The sequence below is a fragment of the Lethenteron reissneri genome, chromosome 19 (assembly GCF_015708825.2).
Source record: "Lethenteron reissneri isolate LAM-NWPU_2019-01 chromosome 19, ASM1570882v1, whole genome shotgun sequence".
In the NCBI taxonomy this organism is placed as follows: Eukaryota; Metazoa; Chordata; class Hyperoartia; order Petromyzontiformes; family Petromyzontidae; genus Lethenteron; species Lethenteron reissneri.
Window position 1 is genome coordinate 724527 of NC_083797.1, and position 25635 is coordinate 750161.

At 63.4% G+C, this 25635-nt stretch overlaps 1 protein-coding gene across 6 annotated transcripts in view; it reads left to right on the forward strand.

The window, feature by feature from the left end:
• Positions 1–24791, forward strand: part of LOC133344089 (myelin transcription factor 1-like protein) — a 132346-nt gene extending 107555 nt beyond the window's left edge. For 4 of the 6 annotated variants that reach the window (XM_061554039.1, XM_061554038.1, XM_061554041.1 and 1 more), the window contains 14 exons: positions 83–184; positions 472–737; positions 1391–1746; positions 3839–4144; positions 5905–6041; positions 12776–12838; positions 14764–14832; positions 17546–17608; positions 19444–19542; positions 21103–21333; positions 21703–21794; positions 22186–22289; positions 23852–23995; positions 24206–24791. In XM_061554039.1, coding sequence (XP_061410023.1) covers positions 83–184; positions 472–737; positions 1391–1746; positions 3839–4144; positions 5905–6041; positions 12776–12838; positions 14764–14832; positions 17546–17608; positions 19444–19542; positions 21103–21333; positions 21703–21794; positions 22186–22289; positions 23852–23995; positions 24206–24346 — 2173 coding nt within the window. In that variant the 3' untranslated portion in view covers positions 24347–24791. The remainder of the gene's footprint in view (positions 1–82; positions 185–471; positions 738–1390; positions 1747–3838; positions 4145–5904; positions 6042–12775; positions 12839–14763; positions 14833–17545; positions 17609–19443; positions 19543–21102; positions 21334–21702; positions 21795–22185; positions 22290–23851; positions 23996–24205) is intronic. The other 2 variants (XM_061554042.1, XM_061554043.1) reach the window with 2 other exon arrangements.
• The last annotated feature ends 844 nt before the right edge of the window (positions 24792–25635 follow it).

Here is a 25635-nt window from a genome sequence, read left to right on the forward strand (position 1 = left end):
TCTGGGCTGGCTGGAAGTATCAATCCTGGCCCGCTCATAATGCCGCCCCCCCCTCACCCCCCCCCCCCCCCCACCCCCGCAGCCTCTCAGGCTGTCCCATCGCCGCGGCCGAGAAGCTCGCGAAAAGTCAGGAGAAGCTCCAGGGAGAACCGGGGGGCGCCGGGCCTGGAGAACGCGTCCTCCGGTAACCACCCACATGGGGGGCTCTGTGTCTCCCTCACCCCCCACTCATCACTCAGTCACGTAAGGGGCTCTATGTCTCCCTCACCCCCCACTCACTCACATGGGGGGCTCGGTGTCTCCCTCACCCCCCACTCACTCACCCACGTGGGGGGCTCTGTGTCTGCCTCACACCGGGCAGAGGCGGACACGAGCGTTGGCGGACACCCGGACGAAGAACCGAGGTCCAACACAATGCACTTTTCCCGAGCTCTGCGTTCCCCTGTTTGTATGCGTGCGTGCGTGCGGCAGGCCCATGTGCTTCGTGAAGCAGCTCGAGGTCCCCACGTTCGGCTGCAAGCCCAAGGGGGGGGGCGCGCCGCCGCCGGCGGGGGGGGCGGGGGGGGCCGCGCCGCGCTCGGGCCTCTCGCGGGAGCTCGAGAAGTTCTCCAAGGCCTTCGACTTCTCACCCTTCGGCCCGGCGCACTCCGCGGCGGCGGCGGCGGCGGCGGCCGTCTCGGCGTTTGGGAAGCGAGCGATCGCGCCCAAGCTGCCGTCTCACAGCAAGCCTTACGACGGTGAGGAGCGGGGGTGGCACGGTACGGGTGGCACGGCGCGGGTGGCACTGCCGGCAAACACAGCAGCTTGTATAAATAGTGCGGTAGCTGAGTCGTAACAACAATACCACCACAACAACTCCAACCTGAACAACAACAACACGATCCATGACCCTCACGCAACGCATAACCTCCACTCTTCCCCTAACCCCAACCAATGATATGTGTAAGTATAGTTGTGTAAGTATAGTTGTGTTGTTGTTAGGGGTAGAGTTGGGGGCTGAGCCACACAACAACAATCGGCGCCTCGTTAAATCCGTGTACACCACGTGACGAGTTCATTTGTTTGGCTGCGTCGGGTGGTGGAGTGTCTCACGACACAGATTTGGCCGGATCACGACACAGCCTCACCCAAACATCTCTTACGCATTCCTCGGTGGCCTGTGGCCGCATCGCGCTGGCGAGCCAAGAGCTTCGGGCGGGTGCCGGGGAGCGGCGACTCGCCGCGCGGCTGCCGCCTTCCAGACCGCGTCCGCGACTCTCGCGAGCGACTCACCCGTCAGCGGGGGCCCCACGCCGACGGGGACGTCTCGGGCGGCCTGGGCGGCCGCGCGTGACGCTGTGTGTCTCTCTCTCTCCCCGCGCGCGTGCGGCTTGCGCCGTGCCCCCCGCAGTGAAGCCGCTGGCGCCGGGCCCTGCCGCGCGCCTCTCGTCCTTCGCCTTCGGCAAGGGCCCCGGCGCGGGGCCCGACTTCGGGGCCGACGCCGCCGCCGCCGCGGTGGCGGCCGCCGACCACATGGCGGCGGCGGCGGCCATCCTCAACTTGTCGACGCGGTGCCGCGAGCTCCCGCAGAACCTGTCAACCCGCGCGCACCCGGCATCGCCCCCGCCCCACGCTCTCCTCTCCTCATCCGCCTCATCCGCTACCACCTCCTCCTCCTCCTCGAGCTCGTCCTCGCTCGCCGCACCACCACCAGCAACGGGAGTGGCGCAGCAGCAGCAGCAGCTGCAGCAGCAGCAGCTGATCGGGGTGAGACGCGTGTGGAGTTGCCTCGCGTTTGTATTGGCGCTGTCTACGTCAGCCGCATCCCACGTAAACCAGGTGGCTTCTGTGTGTGACCACCACCACTCTGAACCCATCCCCTCCCCCCGCCCACTGTGAAAACAGACGCCGCTCCGTGCAGCAGCAGCAGCGCCGAGGCCCTGGCGCAGCCTCCCCCTCCTCCCTCTCCTCGTCTCTCCTGGCCCCTCGGTGCTCACGTTTCTCCGCTCTGTTATCCGCCCTCTTCCTCTAACCCCCGCTCTCTCTCTCTCTGTTCCCTCTCCCGTTCCCTGCCCTTTTCCCGGTTAATTCCACCACCTTCCCGTGGTGACGCTGCCATGGTGACGCAGTTGCTGGTTTATCCCGAAAACAAAATTGTCATTTCTCCTGGGGAGAGTGGTGGCGCAGCGGTTAGCGGACTTCACTGTGAGCCCAACCCGCTGATCCGAGTTCTTTTCCCGCTCACGGCCAATATCTCAACCAGTCCTGGGATTCGCCTAGATCACCTCAGCCTTAATTGAGTACCTGGCACGGCGTGTAAAACACCAGAACCACGCCCGACCACCTTTGTATCCCGAGCGGCAATGTTTACGCACCATACCAGGTACTAACTTGAGGCTGAGTCGACCTTCTGGAAGGCCCGGGACCGGTTCGCATATTCGCCACCCTTAATGGTCGTGAGCGGTAATCGAACTCGGTTCGCTGGGATTGTAGCGCTGCGCACAAACCATCGTGTTTGTAAACACACGCGCACACACACACGCGCGTGTGTGTGTGTGTTTACAAACACGATGAGCCGTGATTAGTTTGGCGCGTTCACCACTGCTTGAAACTTCAAAAGCCCTTCTCCTTCTGCAGATGACCCCAAAATGTCAGGCCTCATCTCTGTAACCAACACACAGGCGTTGAGTCGTGTAAACAGAAGCTGCGGAGGGGGCTGGAGTGGGGGGGGGGGGCGAAGGATGGATGGGGGTGGGGAGGGAACGGGAGGGAGGTGGTGATCGTGGATTCAAGTTGTTTATCTGTTTCAGGATGATGAGTGTTATCTCAGTAGTGGGGGGGCGAGCAGGTCGGGGGCAGATATTTTATTTTCCATCGAGGGGTGGTGAGAGAGAGGCGGGCGGGGAGTATTGTTATTATTGTTGTTGTTGTTATTTCAAAGGTCACTAACCTGGACCGGGAGCGTGCATAGCATCCGAGGAGGATGAGGAGGAGGAGGGGGGGGGGCTGCGCTGTGCATCAATTACCGAGATTAGCGCCCCGGCCACTGCGAGCGAGCGAGGCTCTTTGCGAGGGTTGAGATCGCGCGTGAATTATTTATGGGGGCTGAGCCCCCCCCCCTTCTCCCGCGTCATCAAAGGGAGGGCTGTGACGCGGGGCCACGGCGGCCAATGGCGTGGGGCCTCGCTGACGGCTCTCAACGGCGCGCGCGCCGCCTCCGTGCCGCGTGCTGAATGGGGGCGATGGACTCACGGCCACTCGCTTCGTACTCGCTGCTCTTTTTCCCCGCGTTGATAATTATTTTTCTCCGCTTTGTGCCGCCTCGGTTGGGTTTATAGCACGCGCGCGTGCGTGCTGTTGTTGTTGTGGTGGTTGTGTTTGTTGTTTAATAAGTCATGCATTTGAGTGCCTTTGATGATTTTTACTAATGTTTTCTGAAGCCTCTGTGCGAATAGTATTATTATAATTGTTGTGTTCATTACAGCAGAGCTCCTCCACCTTTTTAAAACCACGGCCCGCACGCACTCGCATTGCCTGGTGGGTGGGTGGCTGGGTGGGTTGGTGGGTGGCTGGGTGGGTGGGTGGCTGGGTGGGTTGGTGGGTGGCTGGGTGGCTGGGTTGGTGGCTGGGTGGGTGGGTGGCTGGGTGGGTGGGTGGTGGGACGATGAGGTGGGGGCACAGTGAGAAACGGCGACTGCCGCTCGCCCCCCACAGCGGAGACGGCCGCGTGGTGCAGGGGGCCGTCGAGCAGCGGCGGAGAGCTCACGGCTGCTGATGGGAACGATGAGGAGTGACGATGACGTCTCACCCTCGTCTCTTGCCCCCCCCTCCACCACCCGCCCCACCGCCCCCACCGCAGCACCACCCCCCCCAGCTCATCGAGGTGGACGAGAACGGGACGCTCGACCTCAGCCTGAAGAAGGCTCGTCCGTCAGCCATCGCCACCGCGGCGCCCGGCGAGGGGGGAGCGGGAGGAGGCGGTGGCAGCGGGGGGGGCCGCTCCCCCAGCCCCCCCTGCGAAGGGGGGGCCCCGCCCCCGCGTCACGGCTCCCCCGCGCCCCTCGCCGGAGCGGGGGCGGGACGCGTGAACCGCTACGCGCACCTCCCCGACGAGCCCGAGGGCTGGGACGGCCCCGTGGACTACACCAAGCTGGGGCGTGCCGAGGTGAGGGAGGCTCACTCACCACTCACCGCTCACCGCTCACCACTCACCGCTCACCACTCACCACTCACCGCTCACCACTCACCGCTCCCCACTCACCACTCACACTACACCAAGCTGGGGCGTGCCGAGGTGAGGGGGGCTCGCTCACCACTCACCGCTCACCACTCACCACTCAGCGCTCACCACTCACCGCTCACCACTGACACTACACCAAGCTGGGGCGTGCCGAGGTGAAAGAAGGCTCACTCACCACTCACCGTTCACCACTCACCACTCACACTACACCAAGCTGGGGCGTGCCGAGGTGAGGGAGGCTCGCTCACCACTCACCACTCACCGCTCACCACTCACTCGCTCATCGCTCACTCGCTCACCACTCACCACGCACACTACACCAAGCTGGGGCGTGCCGAGGTGAGGGAGGCTCGCTCACCGCTCACTCGCTCACTCGCTCACCGCTCACTCGCTCACCGCTCACCGCTCACTCACTCACCGCTCGCCGCTCACCACTCACCACTCACCGCTCGCCGCTCACCGCTCACCGCTCACCGCTCACGGCGGTGATGGCGCCGGGGTTGGTGGCGGTGCTAGTGGTATAGATGCAATGGGAGGATGATCGATGTCCGGTTGCGGTCAAGGGAAGGCTCCCTACTGGTAAACCATGTTACATACGCTGATGATCTCGTGATTGCTGCTTACTCTGAGAAAGAGTTAGAGGTTCTGCTGCTGAAGCTGGAGTGTGACAAATCGCCCAGCACAAGTCGAGGTAATGTGTAACACCCGATACTCAACCCCCTCAACTCCCCACGAGTCATGGGGGGAGAGTGCTGAAGATGCCGTACCTGGGTAGTGTGCTTATAACCAACTCCCGTTTGGCGGCAAAGGTCTCACTCCGGCTCAGTCAAGCGGCGGTCTCTTTTCGTCAGCTGCGTAACGCCGCGTGGAAGTCACGTGGTCTGTCGTTCCACGCTAATTTCTTCTCGGCCACAGTCATGTCCTTACTTTTCTTTGCTTGCGAAACGAGGACCCCTCTAATGGAACATCTGTGCCGATTTGAAACTTTCAGGCTGGCAGCCTACGATCTATCTTAGGTTTAACCAGGCTGGATTGTGTGAGGAGCTCACAAACCATTGAAAGATCTGGACACATTCCCATCAGTGAGCTCCTCCGGCGGGCAAGGCTGCGTTGGCTGGATCATGTAGCCCGCATGCCTAGTGACCGCATGCCCAATCAGCTTCTATTTCACCAGATAGAGGGGATAAACGGGCGCGGCACGGACTAGAGAAGAGATGGGCTGATACGGTATAGGAGGATGTGGAGCTGAGTGGATTTGCCGAAGACGGGTACCAGCGATGTCAAGATCGGCCTTTATGGAGGAGGCTCGTGAGGGACGCTGCTAGTCAGTTGGAGGCAGTCGCCCTCCAATAACAACATGGGGCAGAGGAGCGACGCTCACAACAACGAGTGGAGCACCGAGCGGATAAAATACAACAAGTTGGCAGAGTGGGAGGCACAACTGGTGCATCAACCAGTCATCTCAGTCAACATATGGCACCTGAGTCTGTCCCGTGACCTTCTGCCAACCGCGAGCCTTCGACGCTTCACATGGCACAAGCGCCGTGGTCACGTCACCGCCACTCATTTACGAATTGCGGCTGTTGTTGTTGTTGCTGGTGATGGTGGTGGCGGTGGTGGTGGTGGTGACGGTGGTGCTCCTGGTGGTGGCGGTGGCGGTGGTGGTGGTGCGTGTCGCGGTGCAGGGAGGAGGGTACGTGGACGATGACGAGCGCTCGGCCGCCGACTCGCTGGAGGAGCGGCGCTACCCGGGGGAGGTGACGGCGCCCAGCCCCCGGCCCAAGGCCTTCTTCTCCAAGGACGGCAAGAAGGAGCTCATCACGTACGGACCCCCCCGCACCCACCACCACCCCCCCCCCGCACCCACCACCCCCCCCCCGCACTCACCAACCCCACCCCCGCACTCACCACCCCCCCCCGCACCCACCACCCCCCCCCCCCGCACGCTCACCCCACCCCCCCCCGCACTCACCACCCCCCCCCCCCGCACTCACCACCACCCCCCCCGCACTCACCACCCCCCCCCCGCACTCACCACCCCCCCCCCCGCACTCAACCCCCCCCCCCCGCACCCACCACCCCCCCCCCCCCGCACTCACCCCCCCCCCCCCGCACTCACCCCACCCCCCCCGCACTCACCACCACTCCCCCGCACTCACCACCCCCCCCCGCACTCACCACCCCCCCCCGCACCCACCACCCCCCCCCCCCCGCACTCACCCCCCCCCCCCCCCGCACTCACCCCACCCCCCCCCCGCACCCACCACCCCCCCCCCCCGCACTCACCACCACTTCCCCCGCACTCACCACCCCCCCCCACGCACTCACCACCCCCCCCCGCACTCACACCACCCCCCCCCCCGCACTCACCCCCCCCCCCCCCTCACTCACACCCCCCCCCCTCGCGCTCACCACCACCCCCCCGCACCCACCACCCCCCCCCCCGCACTCACCCCCCCCGCACTCACTCACCACCCCCCCCCCTCGCGCTCACCACCACCACCCCCGCACCCACCACCCCCACCCCCCCCGCACTCACCCCCCCCCCCCGCGCTCACCACCACACCCCACGCCTCACCCCGCCCCCCCCGCACTCACCCCCCCCCCGCCTCACCCCCCCCCCCCGCACTCCCACCCCCCACCCGAACTCACCCCCCCCCCCCCACTCACCACCCCCCCGCACTCCCACCCCCCCCCCCCCACTCACCCCCCCCACCCACCACCCCCCCCCCCGCACTCACCACCCCCCCCCCCACTCACCACCCCCCCCCCCGCACTCACCCCCCCCCCACCCCACCCACCACCCCCCCCCCCCCCCTCACTCACCCCCCCCCCCCCCGCACTCACCCCCCCCCCCCGCACTCACCACCACTCCCCCCCACCCCACCCCCCCCCCCCCTCCCCACCCCCCCCCCCCCCACCACCCCCCCCCCCCCACTCACCCCCCCCCCCCGCCTCACCCACCCCCCCCCCTCACCCCCCCCCCCCCCACCCACCACCACCCCCCCCCCCACTCACCACCCCCCCCCCCTCACCACCCCCCCCCCCTCACTCACCCCCCCCCCCACCCACCCCCCCCCCCCCCGCACCTCACCCCCCCCCCCCACTCACCCACCCCCCCCCCCACTCACCACCACTCCCCCCACTCACCACCCCCCCCCCAGCGGCACTCACCACCACCCCCCGCACCCACAACCCCCCCCCCCCCCGGCACTCACCCCCCCCCCCGCACTCACACCCACCCCGCCCCGCACCCACCACCCCCCCACCCCCGCACTCACCACCACTCCCCCGCACTCACCACTCACCCCCCCCCCGCACCTCACCAACCCCCCCCCCGCACTCACCACCTCCCCCCCCCCGCAACTCACCCCCCCCTCCCCCCGCACCTTCACCACCCCCCCCTCCATCGCGCTCACCACCAACCCCCCCGCGCACCCAACGCACCCCCCCCCCGCACTCACCCCCCCCCCCCGCACTCACCAACCCACCCCTCCCCCCATCACGCGCTCACCACCACCCCGCCCGCACCGCACCCACCCACCCCACCCCCCGCCCTCACTCCACCCCCCACCTCCCGCGGCGTCACCACCACCCCCCCGCACATCACCCCCCTCCCGCCCCCGCCCATCAACCCCCCCCCCCCCCCCTCGCGCCTCAACCACCAACCCCCCCCCCGCACGTACCACCACCCCCCCCCCCCGCTACTCACCCCCCCCCCCCCCGCCAGCTCACTCACCACCACCCACCCCCCCCCCACTCTCCCACCACCCCCCCCCACTCACCACCCCCCCCCCCGCACTCACCCCCCCCCCCCCCCCCTCACCACCCCCCCTCACCACCCCACCCCCCCCCCGCACTCACCACCCCCCCCCCCACTCACCCCCCCCCGCACTCACCACCCCCCCCCCCCCCCCCACTCACCTCACCCCCCCCACTCACCACCCCCCCCCCCCCGCACTCACCACCCCCCCCCCCCCCACCTCACCACCCCCCCCACTCACCCCACCCCCCCCCCTCACTCACCCCCCCCCCCACTCACCACCACCCCCCCCTCCCACCCCCCCCCCCCCCACCCCCCCCCCCACCACGCCCCCCCCCCCCCCCCACCCCACCCCCCCCCACCCTCCCCCCCCCCCACCCCCCCCCCCCCCACTCCCACTCACCCCCCCCCCTCCCCACTCACACCCCCCCCTCACTCACCCCCCCCCCCACTCACCCCCCCCCCCCACTCACCCCCCCCCCACTCACTCCCCCCCCAACTCACCACAATCACCCCCCCCCCCCTCACCCATCACTCCCCCCCCCCCCACCTCCTAACCCCCCCCCCACACTCACTCACCCACACCCCCCCCCCACTCACTCACCTGCCCCCCCACACACGCACTCCAACCCCCCTCCACTCCTCCCCCCCCCCCACTCACTCACACCCCCCCCCCCCCCCACTCACTCACCCCCCCCCCCACGCACTCCCCAACCCCCCCCCCCACCACTCACGCCCCCTCCCCCACTCACTCACCCCCCCCACCACTCACTCACCCCCCCCCCACTCACTCACCCCCACCCCCACCCCCCCCCTCACTTCCACCCCCCCCCCACTCACTACCCCCCCCCACTACTCACCCCCCCCCCCCATCACTCACCTCACCCCCCCCCCCCCTCACTCAACCCCCCCCCCACTCCTGCTCACCCCCCCCCCCACTCACTCACCCCCCCCCCCCACTCACTCACACCACCCCCCCCCCCCCACTCACTCAAACCCCCCCCCCCCACTCACTCACCCACCCAGCGCTCACTGCACACGCCCACCCCGCACTCACCCCCCCCCCCCCCCGCACTCCCCCCCCCCCACCCCCCCACCACCCCCCTACCCCCCCCCCCCCCCCGCACTCACCCCCCCCCCCCCCGCCTCACCCCCCCCCCCCCGCACTTCACCCCCCCCCCCCGCACCTCCACCCACCCCGCCCCGCACTCACCACCATCCCCCGCGCAAATCACTCCCCACCCCCCCTGACATCACCCCCCCCCCCCTACACACCGCATATCACCACCCCCCCCACCCGCACTTCACCCCCCCCCCCCCCCGCAACTCAACCCGCAACCCCACCCCGCAACATCACCACCCCCCCCCCCCGGCACCTCACCACCTCCCCCCGGCACTCACCACCACTCACCCCCGCACCCACTCACCACGCCCCCCCGCGCACTCACCCCCCCCCCCCCCGCACTCACCACCCCCCCCCCCTCGCGCTCACCACCACCCCCCCCCGCACCCCCACCCCCCCCCACCCCCCGCACTCACCCCCCCCGCACTCACCACACAACCCCCCTCGCGCTCACCCACCACCCCCCCCCGCACCACCCACCATGCACCCCCCCCCCCCCGGCAACTCACCCCCCCCCCAAGCACTCACCCCCCCCCCCCTGCACGCGACCACCCCCCCCCCCCGCACTCACTTCCCCCCCCCCCCCCGCACTCACCCACCCCCCACCCCGCACTCACCAACCCCCCCCCCCCCCGCACTCACCCCCCCCCCTCCCCGCACTCACCCACCCCCCCCCGCACTCACCACCCCCCCCCCCACTCACCACCTCCCCCCCCCCGCACCTCAACCACCCCCCCACGCACTCCACCACCCTTCCCCCCCCACTCAGCCCCCCACCCCAGCACTCGACCCCACCCCCCACCCCCCGCAGCTCCACCCACCCCCCCGCCCGCACTCACCCCCCCCCCCGCACCCACCACCCCCCCCCCCCCACCCGCACTCACACCCCCCCCCCCGCACATCACCCCACCCCCCCCCGCACTCACCACCCCCCCCCCGCACGTCACAACCCTGCCCCCGCACAGTCACCCCCCCCCCCACCCCCCCCACCCGCACTCAACCCCCCCCCCCCCCGCACCCACCACACCCCCCCCGCACTCACCCCCCCCCCCGCACTCACCACCCCCCCCCCGCACTCACACCCCCCCCCCCACTCACCACCCCCCCCCACTCACCACCCCCCCCGCACTCACCCCCCCCCCCCCCACTCACCACCCCCCCCCCGCCTCACCCCCCCCCCCCCCGCACTCACCCACCCCCCCCCTCGCGCTCACCACCACCCCCCCCCGCACCACCACCCCCCCCCCCCTCACCCCCCCCCCCCGCACTCACCACCCCCCCTCACCGCTCACCCCCCCCCCCCGCACCCACCACCCCCCCCCCCCTACTCACCCCCCCCCCCCCCCCCCCCCCCCCCTCACTCACCCCCCCCCCCTCACCACCCCCCCCCCCCCCCCCCACTCACCCCCCCCCCCCCGCACTCCACCCCCCCCCCGCTCACACCACCCCCCCCCCCCACCCCCACCCCCCCCCCCCGCACTCACCCCCCCCCCCACTCCCACCACCCCCCCTCCTCACCACCACCCCCCCCCACTCACCACCCCCCCCCCGCACTCACCCCCCCCCCCCTCACTCCCCACCCCCCCCCCTCACTCACCCCCCCCCCCCCACCACACCCCCCCCCCCTCACCACCCCCCCCCCCCCCTCACTCACCCCCCCCCCCCTCCCTCACCACCCCCCCCCCCCACCCACCACCCCCCCCCCCCACTCACCCCCCCCCCCCCCGCCTCACCCCACCCCCCCTGCACTCACCCCCCCCCCCGCACTCACCCCCCCCCCCCCCACTCACCACCCCCCCTCGCGCTCACCACACCCCCCCCCACTCACCCCCCCCCCCGCACTCACCCCCCCCCCCGCACTCACCACCCCACCCCCCCCCCCACTCACCACCCCCCCCCACTCACTCCCCCCCCCCCACCCACACACCCCCCCCCCCCCCCACTCACCCCCCCCCCCACTCACCCCACCCCCCCCCACTCACCACCCCCCCCCCCACTCACCACCCCCCCCCTCACCCCCCACCCCCCTCACTCACCCCCCCCCCCCCCGCACTCAAACACCCCCCCACGCACTACACCCCACACCCCCCCCCCCACCATCCTTCGCACATCACCCACTCCCCCCCCTCACTCACCACGCCCTCCCCAGCACTCACACCCCCCCCAGCACCCACCCCCTCCCTTCCCGCACTCACCACCCCCTCCCCCCGCACTCACCACCCCCCCTCCTCTCACTACCCCACCCCCCCCGCACTCACCAACCCCCCCCCCGCTACTCACCACCCCCCCCCAGCACTCACCACCCCCACCCCCGCCACCCCACTCGGGAATTTGCCCTCTCCTAGCCTGCCCTGCCCAGCCCTCTCATGCCCTGCCCTGCCATCTCAGTGAGTGAGTGAGTGGATGAGTCAGTGAGTGATTGAGTGAGTGACAAGATTAGTGAATACCAGGGTCAGTGAGTGAGTGAGTGTCTTGCCACCATCTGCAGCACCAGGATTGAACCCATTGGAGATGAGACGCAATGGTCAATCCGTAAGACGTAAACAAAGGTGGCGACACTCCATTCTCTAGACGCGAGAAAGGATATGCGAATGGGTGCGGGCTTCAGGTATCATGCAAACTGTGGGGAGAGGTAAGTAGCAGTGGGCAAGATGCATGGGGCTAGAAGGGGACGATCGCCGATGGTCAGGCGCGATAGCGGAGCGGGAGTCGGGGGGATTGAACGGGCTCGCGAGGCCGTCCTGGGAGAGACGGAGCGATGGAATCAGTTCGTGGGCAGGCGCTGGGCAGCAGGACAACGGCGACGACTATTGGGCAGGCGTTCATCACGCAGTAGATTGATTGATCGCGGCCGCAGGATATGTTCAGCTGCTGACTGGCGCATGGGTCGAGTGCCGAGGGGGTCGCTGTCCGTGGTGCTGAATGTTTCCATCGCGCGTGCGAAACTCGCCGGGAACGGGACGTGCAATTTTTCTTTACGCCAGCGAGTCGATTCAAAGATGCATTCCCTCTGCTTCGCACTTTGGCTTTACCATCTGGCTCGTGTTGCTTCCCCGCGCCCTCTCTCTCTCACCTGTCCGATGTTTGTTGTTCGTTCTGTTCGCCCCAATTGCAACACTGCGTGGCGCGATTGTATAATGCACATTGGCGTTTGCCGATAACATTCGCAACAACAACAAAACCTCAACACATTTGTCATAGGTGCTCGCTAACAGCACTTGTCCCCAGAGTTCAGGCTCTACAGGGTGGTGAGTGTATGTATGTGTGTGTATCTAAGCACAGCTGTGTGTCTGTGTGTGCAACGCAGTGGGAACATTCAGGTGATGGTTTACAATATTCCAGGTCTAGGGCCTGTGGCACCCTCTGCTGGATGTCTGTGTTCTCCTTTGTGTGTGTTTGTGTGTTAGAGTCTCCACGTGTAGCTGCAAGTATGAATGTGTGTGTGGTGCTGGGCCTCCCCTATGTCGAATTTAAGATAACTACCTATCGTGGTGAGATACACATAAACATTGGGGATACAAAGGCGGCCAAGCTTGGTTGCAGGCCATACCACCACCCTCTCGTGCGGCGCCGTGCCGGCCTTCATAGAGTACTCGCTGACAGCTCTTGCCTCGGCATTCTGTCAATGGCTATACGGGGGATCTTTGTCTTTGTGTGCTCCCGTTCACAGCTGCCCGACTCCAGGCTGCGATGGCAGCGGCCACATCACAGGGAACTACGCGTCTCACCGCAGGTCCGCCCCACCTCCACGTGTCGACCCCTGACCCCCTATCCCTGCCCCCCTGCCCCATCCCTTCACCCCCTCCACCCCCCAAAGAGAGGTAACCCCCCCACCCCCCATTCCCACCCCACCCCCCCCAAAGCCGCCACGGCAATACCTCCCGATTAAAATAAAGTCTAACAAAGTATTGGGTGCTGCTGCTGCTGTGTTGGCAGTGGTGCACAGGCACAGCCAACGACAACAACAACAACAAAAACACATTCCGTGTCAATAATAACTGTGTACGGCTTTAAAGGGAAGACGAACAACTCCGCCACTCTGGTCTATGAATAAGGGCCATTGCCTGAAACGTCACCTATTTGTTTCCTTTAAAAGACCACACACAGAGCTATTAGTAACGAACGTGTTGAGTCATTTTTTTACGAAAATGACGACATCTCCCTGAAATGACTCCCTACAGCAGAGAGTGCCATCATCATCAATGAGGGTTCCGATTGTTGCCAGCCCAGCGAGTCGATGTATTTGGGTAAACGCCGCATTGATGAGAGCGGCCTCTGGTGGCTGCAGACAATCGAACGCGCGAGTCGCGGCCCCCCTAATCATCGCCAGCGCGCCCCCCTAATCATCGCCAGCGCCCCCCCCCCCCCTCCGCTTGCTCAAACGGACCGGCCGTCGCAGTGAATCGTCAAGTTGAAGCGGCCTTGCTTGGTGGATGGACGCTGTAGCCGAGGTGGTGAACAGAAAACAACGCGAGCCCCGGGCTCGTGCGCGTGGACGAGTATGGGATTAGGGGGGTGGAGGGGGGTCAATACAGGTCCTCACCATCCCCTCCCTCCGGGATCGATAAAACAAGTACCACTTTGTGTGGGAGAAAATCAACATCGGTGATTGCCGGGTTTAAATTTAACGCATCGGCTTTCGCGACCAATGTGATTCGTAATTATTGTTTTTATTGGTCGGATCCATCGAGTAGAATGTTGCGTCGTAAACTCTCCTCCACCCAACACAGCCAATGAATAGAGTTTGTCAAAATTGTACCAAATCGTAAAATGTTGTTGCGAATCGCTCTCCGACATCACACCGCCGATGCTGCTGAAGCAGTGACAACTTTATTAATTGTCTGTATTGGGTGGAGGAGGGGTGTACGACACAACATTTTTACTCACACGAATCTGACCCACAGATCATTTGTGAATCAGTGATCGTCCTCATGAGAGTCCTCGTTCCCGCCATAAGAATGTGGAATTTCCACCACTTGCTCCGCAGGGCTGTAACCTGGAGATAAGCACCATTGCCTCAAGGCGCATACGAGCAGGGATCAATCGCTTTGCTTCTTGACTTAGACGAACGCTGCTGCCTTGGCCCCTCGGCTACAGCTCCTCCACGCACGCCCACGTCCCCGCTGCGTGGTGGCTGCGCGCGCCGTGCGAGCTCCCCACGGAGTCGCAGCACAGGTCACGACCCCGCGCCGCGTCTCGCTGTTTACCGCGCCTCGGTGATATCCATCGGTGTCAGATGACTTGCCTGGCTTTCCACTCTGTGCCGCTTTCCCACTTTAAAACTTATGCCTATTTTTACCCCCCTCCCCTCACACCTCCCCTCACCCCCTGACCCCCTCACTCCCTACCTTTCCGCCCCCTTCCCAATCTCCCCTTGCTCTTTCCTCCACCCCACTGATCCTGGTCGCCATTACCCCTCCCCTCGCCTCCCCATTCCCTTCCCATCTCATCCCCTACCCTTACCCTACCTCATCCCCTACCTCTTCTCCCACCCATACCCTTACCCTTACCTGGCCCCACCCTTGCCCTACTCATCCCCTACCCTTGCCCTACTCACCCCGTAACCTTCCCCTAACCTTCCCCTACCCTTCCCTAACCCTTACCCCGTGCTGCCTGCCCTTCATGCCCCCCCGCCCCCCTCCCCCACCCCCCCGCCAGTCTGTCTGGCTGCCCCTTGGCTGACAAGAGCGTCCGCAGCATGATATCGTCCAACTCACAAGAGCTGAAGTATGAAGGTTTCTAAAACTGTCCTCGCCCTCAGCCGCCAGACGCGCCCCACAGATCCGACAAGCACACTGGACTTGTCCTAGCCCCCCCCCCCCTCCCCCCTGGTCGCAGCAAGCCGCGACGCACATTGCAAGTTATTTGCAAAGAGCACAGTCATTATTAATTCCTATTTTGAATTTACCAACTAGTTTATTTCAACGAAGTCACAGAGAACGAGCTATTCATTAATAACATCAGCATAAAGTGGCGCTGTCATTTTGACTTAAAGGCCCTGTGAGTGGTTGTTTGTGTGTGCGATTCTGTGTGTGCGTATGTGTGAGCGTGGGTCTGTGTGTGTACGTGTGAGTCTTTGTGTGTGAGTGGGTGTCTGTGTGTGCGATTCTGTGTGTGCGTGTGTGTGAGCGTGGGTCTGTGTGTGTACGTGTGAGTCTTTGTGTGTGAGTGGGTATCTGTATGTGTGAGTCGTTTTATGTGTCTGAGGCTGCACAAAATCGCCACCTCCCACTCTGCAGCTCGCTTGAGAGGTCATTCTCTGCATAGAACTTGGCCTGGTCTCAGCCTCTGGATCGCTCCTCCTACTTCGTCAACAAACGGCAAACCATGCAGCCACTCACAGGGGGTGGCTGCTTCCTCCAACATTTGACGCACGGCAGCCCCAGCAGGGTCAACCCCACCCCCAAGAGCTGCCGGCTCGTTCCCGTCTTCTCCTTCAGGATGGCATTCGGTGTGGTGCTGCAAATTACATTATTAATGGAATTAAAGTCATTTGTGATCAGAAGCTGCTGAGGAAATTTCCATCAACTCAAAATCCCACGACCGCCACTCAGCCTTGAAGTGCCGTACGGCCCTCCAAACCTCCGAGTGAAGACTATATTAAGCCTCCTCATTCTCCAACGTGGGAAGTTGAAGACGGTGGAAGTGGGCCTCTTGATTTCCCTCAGCCAGCCGGAACACCTCCATCAGGAGTGATCTGGACTGCATATCCAATGCAGCCATAGCAGCTGCGTGACACACAGTCCTGAACCCCACCCATTTCACCTCGGTACTTGGGACAGGAGGTCATACAAGGCATTTGACTCATCAGCCTTTCCTGCTTACTTCCACTGAAGTTCATCTTGGGGGGGGGGTAATCCACCACCACGATTCCTCGCCTCAAGTGAATGGTTAGGCGAACCCCGATTATCATGAGACTCCCAACTTCCCACACCTCACCGCCACGCTCCAACGACCCCTTCATTCGTTTGGTCAAAAAAAGTGCCCTGAGTGGAGGATTGTCCACTCCTCGTGGAGACTGCAACCAGAACCAGCCCACCGGACCACCTGATTTCGACAGACGTCCAGGCGGTACCAATCCAGCTCCCGACAGAGGAATGGCAGCCTCTCCTCCGCAGTGAACTTTCGAATATTCTATGTGGCCACCCACGGTGCTTTGCTGCTGTTGCTGGAGAAACCACGAGAGGGGGAGTTTAGTATCTTGGCTCCACCAATAAGAGATGGGACCTTACCAAGAACCCCACACAATCTAGGCAGCTGCTTGAGTATTTTGTGTCATCAAATACTCCCCTCCCTCCACTCTCCATGACTGATGGGGCAGTTGTGGATGGAATAAAGAAGTTTCTATGCATGGGCAGTGTGCTTCGTAACACAGTGTGGAAGCGACCCTGGTCTGTCACTCTATAAAAATCTCCAAGTCTTCTCGGCCACAAACCTGGACCCCTCTGATGGAACATCTACGCCTGAGCTTAACCAGGCAGGATTGTGTGAGGAGCTCACAAATCCTTGAACGATCTGGACACAGTCCCATCTGTGAGCTCCTCCAGCGGACAAGACTGCTTTGGTTCGGTCATGTAGCCCGCATGTCCAGCCACCGCAAGCCCAAGCACCTTCTGTTTGGACCGATAGAGGGGGCTAAACAGGCGCTCGGTGGACTAAAGAAGAGATGGAGCTGATGCGGTTCAGGAGAATGTGGAGTTGAGTGGGCTTCCCGATGCCTACGACCAGCGAGTTGTATTGCGTGGGTGTATGTGAGTTTTGAGTGGTTGTGTCTGTTTCTGTGTGTGTATGTGGTTGTCTTTGTCTCGATGTGTACGTGGCTATGTGTGCTTATGTCTGTGTGTGTGTGTTTGTGAACCTAAGACACCACTTCACCTTTCATTATGAAACTCAGCATAGAGCAGATTTGGCCACAGCTGCCAACCCAGTGTCATACTTTTACTGTTGTGAGCTGTGCATGCATTGGCAATATTCATGTGTTCTCCAACAGAATCTCATCGCGCTCACCCTCTGAATTGTTTGTGGCCTGCTCTTTCCTACCCTGCCCTTACTTCACCATGCCCTGAACTCACATACCCTGCCCTTACTTCACCATGCCCTGAACTCACATACCCTGCAATTATTTACCATGCCCTGCCCTCTCCTACCCTGCCCTTACTTTACCATGCCCTGCCCTCTCCTACCCTGCCCTTACTTTACCATGCCCTGCCCTGATATACCCTGCCCTTACTTTACCATGCCCTGCCCTGATATACCCTGCCCTTACTTCACCATGCCCTGAACTCACATACTTTCCCCTGCCTCCAAATACCTTCCCTCCCCCCTCCTGCCCTCTCACTCTGCTCGTCCCCCAATATCGCCGACTCCCTCCCCTGAACCCACACCCCGCCAAACCTTCCCCCATCGCGGCTCCCCTCCCCCCGCCCCCTTCACTCACCAGGTGCCCAACGCCAGGCTGTGATGGGTCTGGGCACATCACGGGGAATTACGCCTCTCATCGCAGGTACAGTGGCATCACTCCATCACTCCATTAACACCATCACTCTACCAATACCATCACTACCGTGACTCCATCAAAAACATCAACGCCATCAATATCACCACTGCATTAACACCATCACTACCACCACTCCATCAACACCATCACTACCACCACTCCATCAACACCATCACTACGACCACTCCATCAACATCATCACTCCAACAGCCCCATCATCAGCACCATCAGTCAAATAGGCAGATTGCTCAACACGGGAGGAATCAATGAGTGAAGTTGACAGCGACAGGCACATGGTAGTAGTAGTAGTAGAGATAGAAGGGTGATAAGGAGGAGCCTGACCGCTGGTGAGCGAGCGATCAGTCACCGGCCTGAGCGATAAATAAACCGGTTCGGCAGCCTGCCGTAGGTTGACTCATCGGCCTTGACACGAGCACCCGGTACGGTGTGGAGACAAAGGCGGCCGGGCCTGGGTTCCGGGCCGCACAACACAACGCAATCGTCGATGGCGACACTGCGCGTGGCCTTAGAATCAACACGCACAAAAATATAATGGGCGACGTTTCAGGCAGTGGACACCTTCTTCATGACACATGAAAGGCGCTCGCGAGTCGCGCGCCGCGTTCCCTGTAATTCTGTAGGGTGGGTGGGGGGGGCTATGACGTGGGCGGTAATGCGCGCGTCGAGTTTAACCGCCGCTTCTGATCTCCTTGCAAATGAGGCCCCTTTCATCTCGGCGAGCTGGGGAGGGGGGGCTGTGTTTGTGTATAAATCCGCGGCGCCCATCTCAAGAGTGTGCTTCTCACATTCATTGGGAAGCCACAAACAAAGACACAGATCCCCCATATAGCCTCTACAGGCTGTTGGGGCAAGTGCTTTTAGCGAGTAGCAGCACCTATTAAGGGTGGCATTGTGGCAAGCACCCACCCGCCTTTGTCTGCCCAGTGCTGATGTGTACACCCCGAGGCACGTAATCATTGAAGGCTGAGTCGACGTAGGGGGAGGCCCCAGGGTCTGTTCAAAATATTCGCCGTAGCGGGAATAGAATCCGACCCGACGATCCAAGTTCGATTCCCGCTCACGACCAGTACCGGTGACGATTATCTAAGCCGTGCCTGGGCCTCGCCTAGGTGGACTCAGCCTCAAATGAATACCTGCTGCGATGTGTTAACATCACCACGGGGGAGATAAAGGCGGCCGGGCGTGGTGCTGGCCACCCACCCTATCGTGTGCCGTGCCGGCCTGCATAGGTGCTATTCGCTAACAGCACTTGCCCCAACAGTCTGGCTACACGGGGGATCTTTGTCTTTGGTTGGCTGGGGAATGAGGGCGCAGAGTTTGTGTGCTTCCGAGTGACAGTCGCGCCCCCCAGTGGCTGTGAACTCAGTCAACAGCCTGGGGGGTGGGGGGTGGTGAACCATGGCGCAGCGCTCTGTGGAGGAGGCGGAGTCATTCGCCCACCCAGAGCCACGGCCGACTGTTGGGGACAGCACGGGCTGTCCGGCAGCAGCACGACGCCTGGCCGCCTTTGTCTCCCCACTGATGAAATATTTGTGGTCACTGTGATTGGCGGTGAGCGGGAATGGAACTCGGGGTCGCGGGTTCGTAGCGCAATGCGAGAACCGCTACACCACGGCACACCCCGCCCGACAATTTGAATACAACGCGTTCGTCATTAATACATGCGACGTTTCGGGCAATGGCCCTTCTTCGCAGCACACGGAGAGTCCAGAGATGTGTCGTTCAATCGCCACGTGTGTCTCCTCGTGTGCCCTGTTGGTCTTCATAGAGGCGCTCGGTTAGCAGCACTTGCCACCTGACCTTTGTCTCTATGTCCGCAGCCTGTCGGGCTGCCCTCGTGCCAGGAAGAGCGGCCTCAAGCTGGCGCTGAGTCGCGAGGAGAGGGACGACCCCGAGCAGACCAGGTGGGGAGACATGGGGTGAGCGAACCAGCCCTGCCTCCCCACTCACCCACCACCACACCACTCACTCATCAGCCACACCACTCACTCACCAGCCACACCACTCACTCATCAGCCACACCACTCACTCACTCACCACACCACTCACTCACTCACTCACCACACCACTCACTCACTCATCAGCCACACCACTCACTCACTCATCAGTCACACCACTCACTCACCACACCACTCACCAGCCAAAGCACTCACTCACCAGCCACACCACTCACTCACCACACCACACCACCACTCACTCACCACACCACTCACTCACTCACCACACCACTCACTCACTCACCACACCACTCACTCACCAGCCACACCACTCACTCACCACACAACACCACTCACTCAGCACACCACTCACTCACCACACCACTCACTCACCACACCACTCACTCACTCACCACACCACTCACCAGCCACACCACTCACTCACTAGCTACACCACTCACCAACTACACCACTCACTCACCAGCCTCCCTACTCACCAGTGCACCACACCACTCACTCACCACACCCCTCACTCACTCACCAGCTACACCACTCACTCACCAACCACACCACTCACTCACTAGCCACACCATTCACTCATTCACTCACCACACACTCACTATATTGACATCCATATAATTGCATAGAGTCTCATAGAGTCACACAGAGATCCACAGAGTAACATCGGACACCGCAGGGTGAGTGGAATGTGCGCACTACACCGGCACCTTGCCAAGGCATCATCATCATCATCATCGCGCCCGAGCAGCCGCGGCTCGTGAATCGAGCCGGTTCGCTCCGCGTGGGCCCCGTGGCACTCCCCTCTCCCCTGCGACCCCGCGGAGGCTCGCAGCTGATCCGCTGCGTCTCTCACCGCAGACCGCGCGTGGTGGAGTCTGCGTGCCGTGACGGCCACCACACGGGCCCGGCCTGGCGCCACCCTCACACCCTCGTTGTTATTTACTCCTCCGGGAGAGCCACGCTGCTGAGTCGCAGGACTCACTGCCAGGAGGGTCCTGCCGCTGCTGCTGCTGCTCCATTGAGGTGTTTGTTAGTAAGATGTTGTCAGCCGATTACCGACGAGTCGTGAGTATTAATCACGTGGGGAGGAGGAGGAAACGGGAGCACGCGGAGACAACCCACGCCTTGCGCGAGGGGGAAACGCTATATCCCCCCCTGCCCCCCGTACAAATGGAACAGATGGAGACTAGTCCACTTGCTGTACCGCCTTCTCCTGGCGAGCCAGGGTACGGCTCCTCCTCTATGCCCACCCACGTGGTAGGAAGGGAGTTCCACAGCGAAGTCTGTGCGGTGATCCACCAACCCTCCCTGCTGCTGCCGCTGCCTCCACAGCGCGCTGGGGTACAGGCAGCCTCGTGCAGCAGCAGCAGCGTAGCCACCACCAGCAGCGCCACCACCGGGCTATCGATTACAAACAAATCCTGATCACCGCGCGATCGGTCATTTGACCAACGACGCTGCTGACTTCCACGTCACAATCGACGTCCCCCCCCCCCCCCCCCGACTTGCGATCGCCGACAGGTGCCCCGTGCCGGGCTGCGACGGGCAGGGTCACGTGACGGGCAAGTACGCGTCACACCGCAGCGCCTCGGGCTGCCCGCTGGCCGCGCGGCGCCAGAAGGAGGGCTTCCTGAACGGCGCGGCCTTCCCGTGGCGGGCCGCGGGGCCCGGGAAGGCCGACGGGGTCACGTGCCCCACGCCGGGCTGCGACGGCTCGGGACACGTCACGCGCAGCTTCCTCACGCACCGCAGGTGGGGGCAGCCGCCGTGGGCCTCTGGGGAGACAAAGGCGGCCGGGTGGCGGTGGCCGCCCCACCGCTCTCGTGTGCCCCGCGTCAAATCGGTGCTCAGTAACGGCGCTTGTCCCTCGAGTCTGTTCGGGCTTTACAGGGGGAGGGGGGGGGGTCTTGGCACGCCTGCGTTTGTCCGTGTGCCCCACGGTGTTATATAAACCTTGGGGATACAAAGGCGGCCAAGCTTTGGTTGAGGGCCGCACCGCCACCCTCTCTGCGGCGCCATGTCGGTATTCATTGGTGCGGCTACTCGCTAACAGCACTTGCCCCTACTGTCTGTTAAGGCTCCACGGGGGATCTTTGTCTTTGTGTGCGCGTGTGTGTGCAGCCTGTCGGGGTGTCCCCGCGTGTCGTCGGCGCTGAAGCGCGCGCGTCTCTCCGGGGACGAAATCCTCACCATCAAGTTCCGCGCCAGCAGCGGCAAGTGCACAAGAGGGTCCTGCCAGGCTCGCCCGGCAAACAGCGCTCACCGCGCCGCCACAACTCACTCACTCGGAGAATGATGACGATGACAATGATGATGACGATGGTGACGATGATGATTATGATGACGATGGTGATGACGACGACAATGAAGATGATGATGATGACGATGGTGATGATGATGACGATAATGATGATGACGATGATGATGATGACGACGATGATGATGATGATGACGATGGTGACGATGATGATGATGATGATGACGATGGTGATGACGACGACAATGAAGATGACGATGATGATGACGATGGTGACGATGATGATGATGATGATGACGACGATGATGATGATGATGACGATGATGATGATGACGATGTGTTTGCAGAGGTGGAGAACGATGAGGACATCAAGCAGCTGGACGATGAGATCCAGGAGCTCAGCGAGTCCAACTCCCAGATGGAGGCAGACGTGGCGCGCCTACAGGCACAGGTGGCGCACCGCACCACACCACACTATGGCACAGCACACCACACTACACCACACCACACTACACCACACTACACCACACCGCACGTCACCACACCACACTACACCGCACTGCACCACACTACACCGCACCACACCGCACGTCACCACACCACACTACACCGCACTGCACCACACCACACTACACCACACTACACCGCACCACACCGCACGTCACCACACCACACTACACCGCACTGCACCACACCACACTACACCACACTACACCGCACCACACCGCACGTCACCACACCGCTCTGCGCCACAGTACACCACTCGACACCACGCCACAACCCAGTACCAAACCCCACATCAGTTGGAGAACAATTCTCACCCATCGATAAAGCGGTGAAGCCACCTCGGCAATAATCATCAGCGCACCGTTAACCACGTGCAAACGTGACAATTTAATGACAATGACATTTCGTCTGGCTGTATCGGGTGGTCTAGAATCTCACGACACAAATTTGGCCACCGTTGAACGATTGCGTTTGCAGGCTTCACTGCCGGATGCGACCCCCCTCCTCCTCCTGCCTGCGTCAGCTCCAGATGTCATTTGCATGTGGAACTGTGACTCATGAGAGAGATCGCGGGTGGTGACTGTGGTGGTAGCGGTGGTGGTAGCGGTGGCGATGGTAGTGGTGGTGGTACTGGCGATGGTGGTTATGGTGGTGTTGGTAGTGGTGGCGGTGGTAGCGGTGGCGACGGTAGCAACAGTAGCGGTGGTGGTACTGGCGATGGTGGTGGTGTTGGTAGTGGTGGCGGTGGATAGCGGTGGTGGTACTGGCGATGGTGGTTATGGTGGTGTTGGTAGTGGTGGCGGTGGTAGCGGTGGCGACGGTAGCAACAGTAGCGGTGGTGGTACTGGCGATGGTGGTGGTGTTGGTAGTGGTGGCGGTGGTAGCGGTGATGGTGGTGGTGGCTACGCTGCACGTGGCTGCCTGTAGCCCAGCAGTGTGGAGGCAGCAGCGAGGGTTGGTGGATCACCGCACAGACGTCGCTGTGGAACTCCCTTCCTACCACGTGGGTGGGCGTCGGGGAGGAGCCGTACCCTGGCTCGCCAGCAGAAGGCGGCACAGAAAAGTGCGTGGACTAATCTCCAAGTTTTCATCATTAATTGGCTGAAAACGTCTCAATATATAGAGGACGGTGGAGCTTGGGCAGTTGTTGGTAGCACCGGCTCGTCGCCGCCCGGCTGCTGCTGCCTTCCCGCTCGTGTGTGTGGCTCCTGGGCGATGGCGAGAGATGCGGTAGGCAGGGACGACGACCGCCACGCTGCAGATCGAACCAGACGTGAGCCACCGATAGAGACTGACGTCGTGTCGCGAATGAATCTCCACAGCAAGACCACTCGACCGGGGAGCGGTGGGTGTAGCAGTTAGCGCGGTGCGCTACCAGCCCGGCGGACCCTGGGCTCGATTCCCACCTGACGGCCACTGACACCAGTGACGATTACCTGAACAGGTCCTGGGCCTCCCGTAGGTCGACTCAGCCTCAAATGAGTACCTGGTGCGGTGTGTATCCAGATCGCCAACATGGAGACCAACCTGAAGTCGATGGAGGAGGAGAACAAGGCCATGGAGCACCAGAACGAGGTGCTGCTCCACGAGCTCGCCTCGCTGAGCCACACGCTCATCCGCAGCCTCGCCAACATCCAGCTGCCGCACATGGTGCGTGGACAAGGGGCGGAGGTGCCCCGCGTAGCCCACGCGGCCCGTCAGGGCAAGCGCACGCACGCACGCGCACGTGCACGCACGCACGCACGCGCACGCACGTGCACGCACACGCACGCACAGGTGAACATCCGTTGCGATGCGCCACTCGTGTTCGCGAGGGCTGCCCGGGGAGTGGCTTCACCTGTGTCTTGTCGTCCCACGCAGGAGCCCATCAACGAGCAGAACTTCGACGCGTATGTGACGACGCTGACCGACATGTACACCAACCAGGAGCGCTACCAGAGCCCCGAGAGCAAGGCACTGCTCGAGAGCATCCGCCAGGCCGTCAAGGGCATCCAGGTGTAGCGGGGGGGGGGAGGGGCACGGGGCGGAGAGGAGCGGTGACGACCCCCCACCGCCATCCGGACGCGGCGAGAGAGCCGAAGAATGTGGGGGGGGGGGGTGGGGGGCAAACGGAAGGACCGGGGGGAGGGGCGAGCGTCGCTCCCCCACGGCAGCCGGCGCGACACCCCCCAACAGCCCCGTCGCTCACCGTGCCACCCTTCACTCGCTCCCTAGCGCTCGCTCCCTAGCGCTCTCTCGCTCCCTAGCGCTCATTCCCTAGCGCTCTCTCGCTAGCGCGCTCATTCCCTAGCGCTCTCTCGCTAGCGCGCTCTCCCTAGCGCTCTCTCGCTAGCGCGCTTTCCCTAGCGCGCTCTCCCTAGCGCTCTCTCGCTAGCGCGCTCTCCCTAGCGCTCTCTCGCTAGCGCACTCTCCCTAGCGCTCTCTCCCTAGCGCTCTCTCGCTAGCGCGCTCTCCCTAGCGCTCTCTCGCTAGCGCACTCTCCCTAGCGCGCTCTCCCTAGCGCTCTCTCGCTAGCGCGCTCTCCCTAGCGCTCTCTCGCTAGCGCGCTCTCCCTAGCGCTCTCTCGCTAGCGCACTCTCCCTAGCGCTCGCTCCCTAGCGTGCTTTCCCTAGCGCTCTCCCTAGCGCGCTCTCCCTAGCGCTCTCCCTAGCGCTCGCTCCCTAGCGCGCTTTCCCTAGCGCTCTCCCTAGCGCGCTTTCCCTAGCGCTCGCTCCCTAGCGCGCTCTCCCTAGCGCTCATTCCCTAGCGCTCGCTCCCTAGCGCGCTCTCCCTAGCGCGCTCCCCTAGCGCGCTCGCTCTCTAGCGCGCTCTCCCTAGCGCTCGCTCGCTAACGCCCTCTCCCTAGCGCTCTATCTCCCTAGCGCTCTCTCTCTAGCGCTCTCTCTCCCTAGCGCTCTATCTCCCTAGCGCTCTCTCCCTAGCGCGCTCTCCCTAGCGCTCTCTCACTAGCGCTCTCTCCCTAGCGCTCTCTCCCTAGCGCTCTCTCACTAGCGCTCTATCTCCCTAGCGCTCTCTCCCTAGCGCGCTCTCTCTAGCGCTCTCTCACTAGCGCTCTCTCCCTAGCGCTCTCTCCCTAGCGCTCTCTCCCTAGCGCGCTCTCTCTAGCGCTCTCTCACTAGCGCTCTCTCCCTAGCGCTCTCTCCCTAGCGCTCTCTCCCTAGCGCTCTCTCCCTTGCGCGCTCCCATTTGCGGGGCAGAGCCTGCGGCGCCCGATCATCAGTCCGTCCGCTCACCCTCTCGCTCACCCTCTCACTCACCATCTCGCTCACCCTCTCACTCGCCCACCCGGA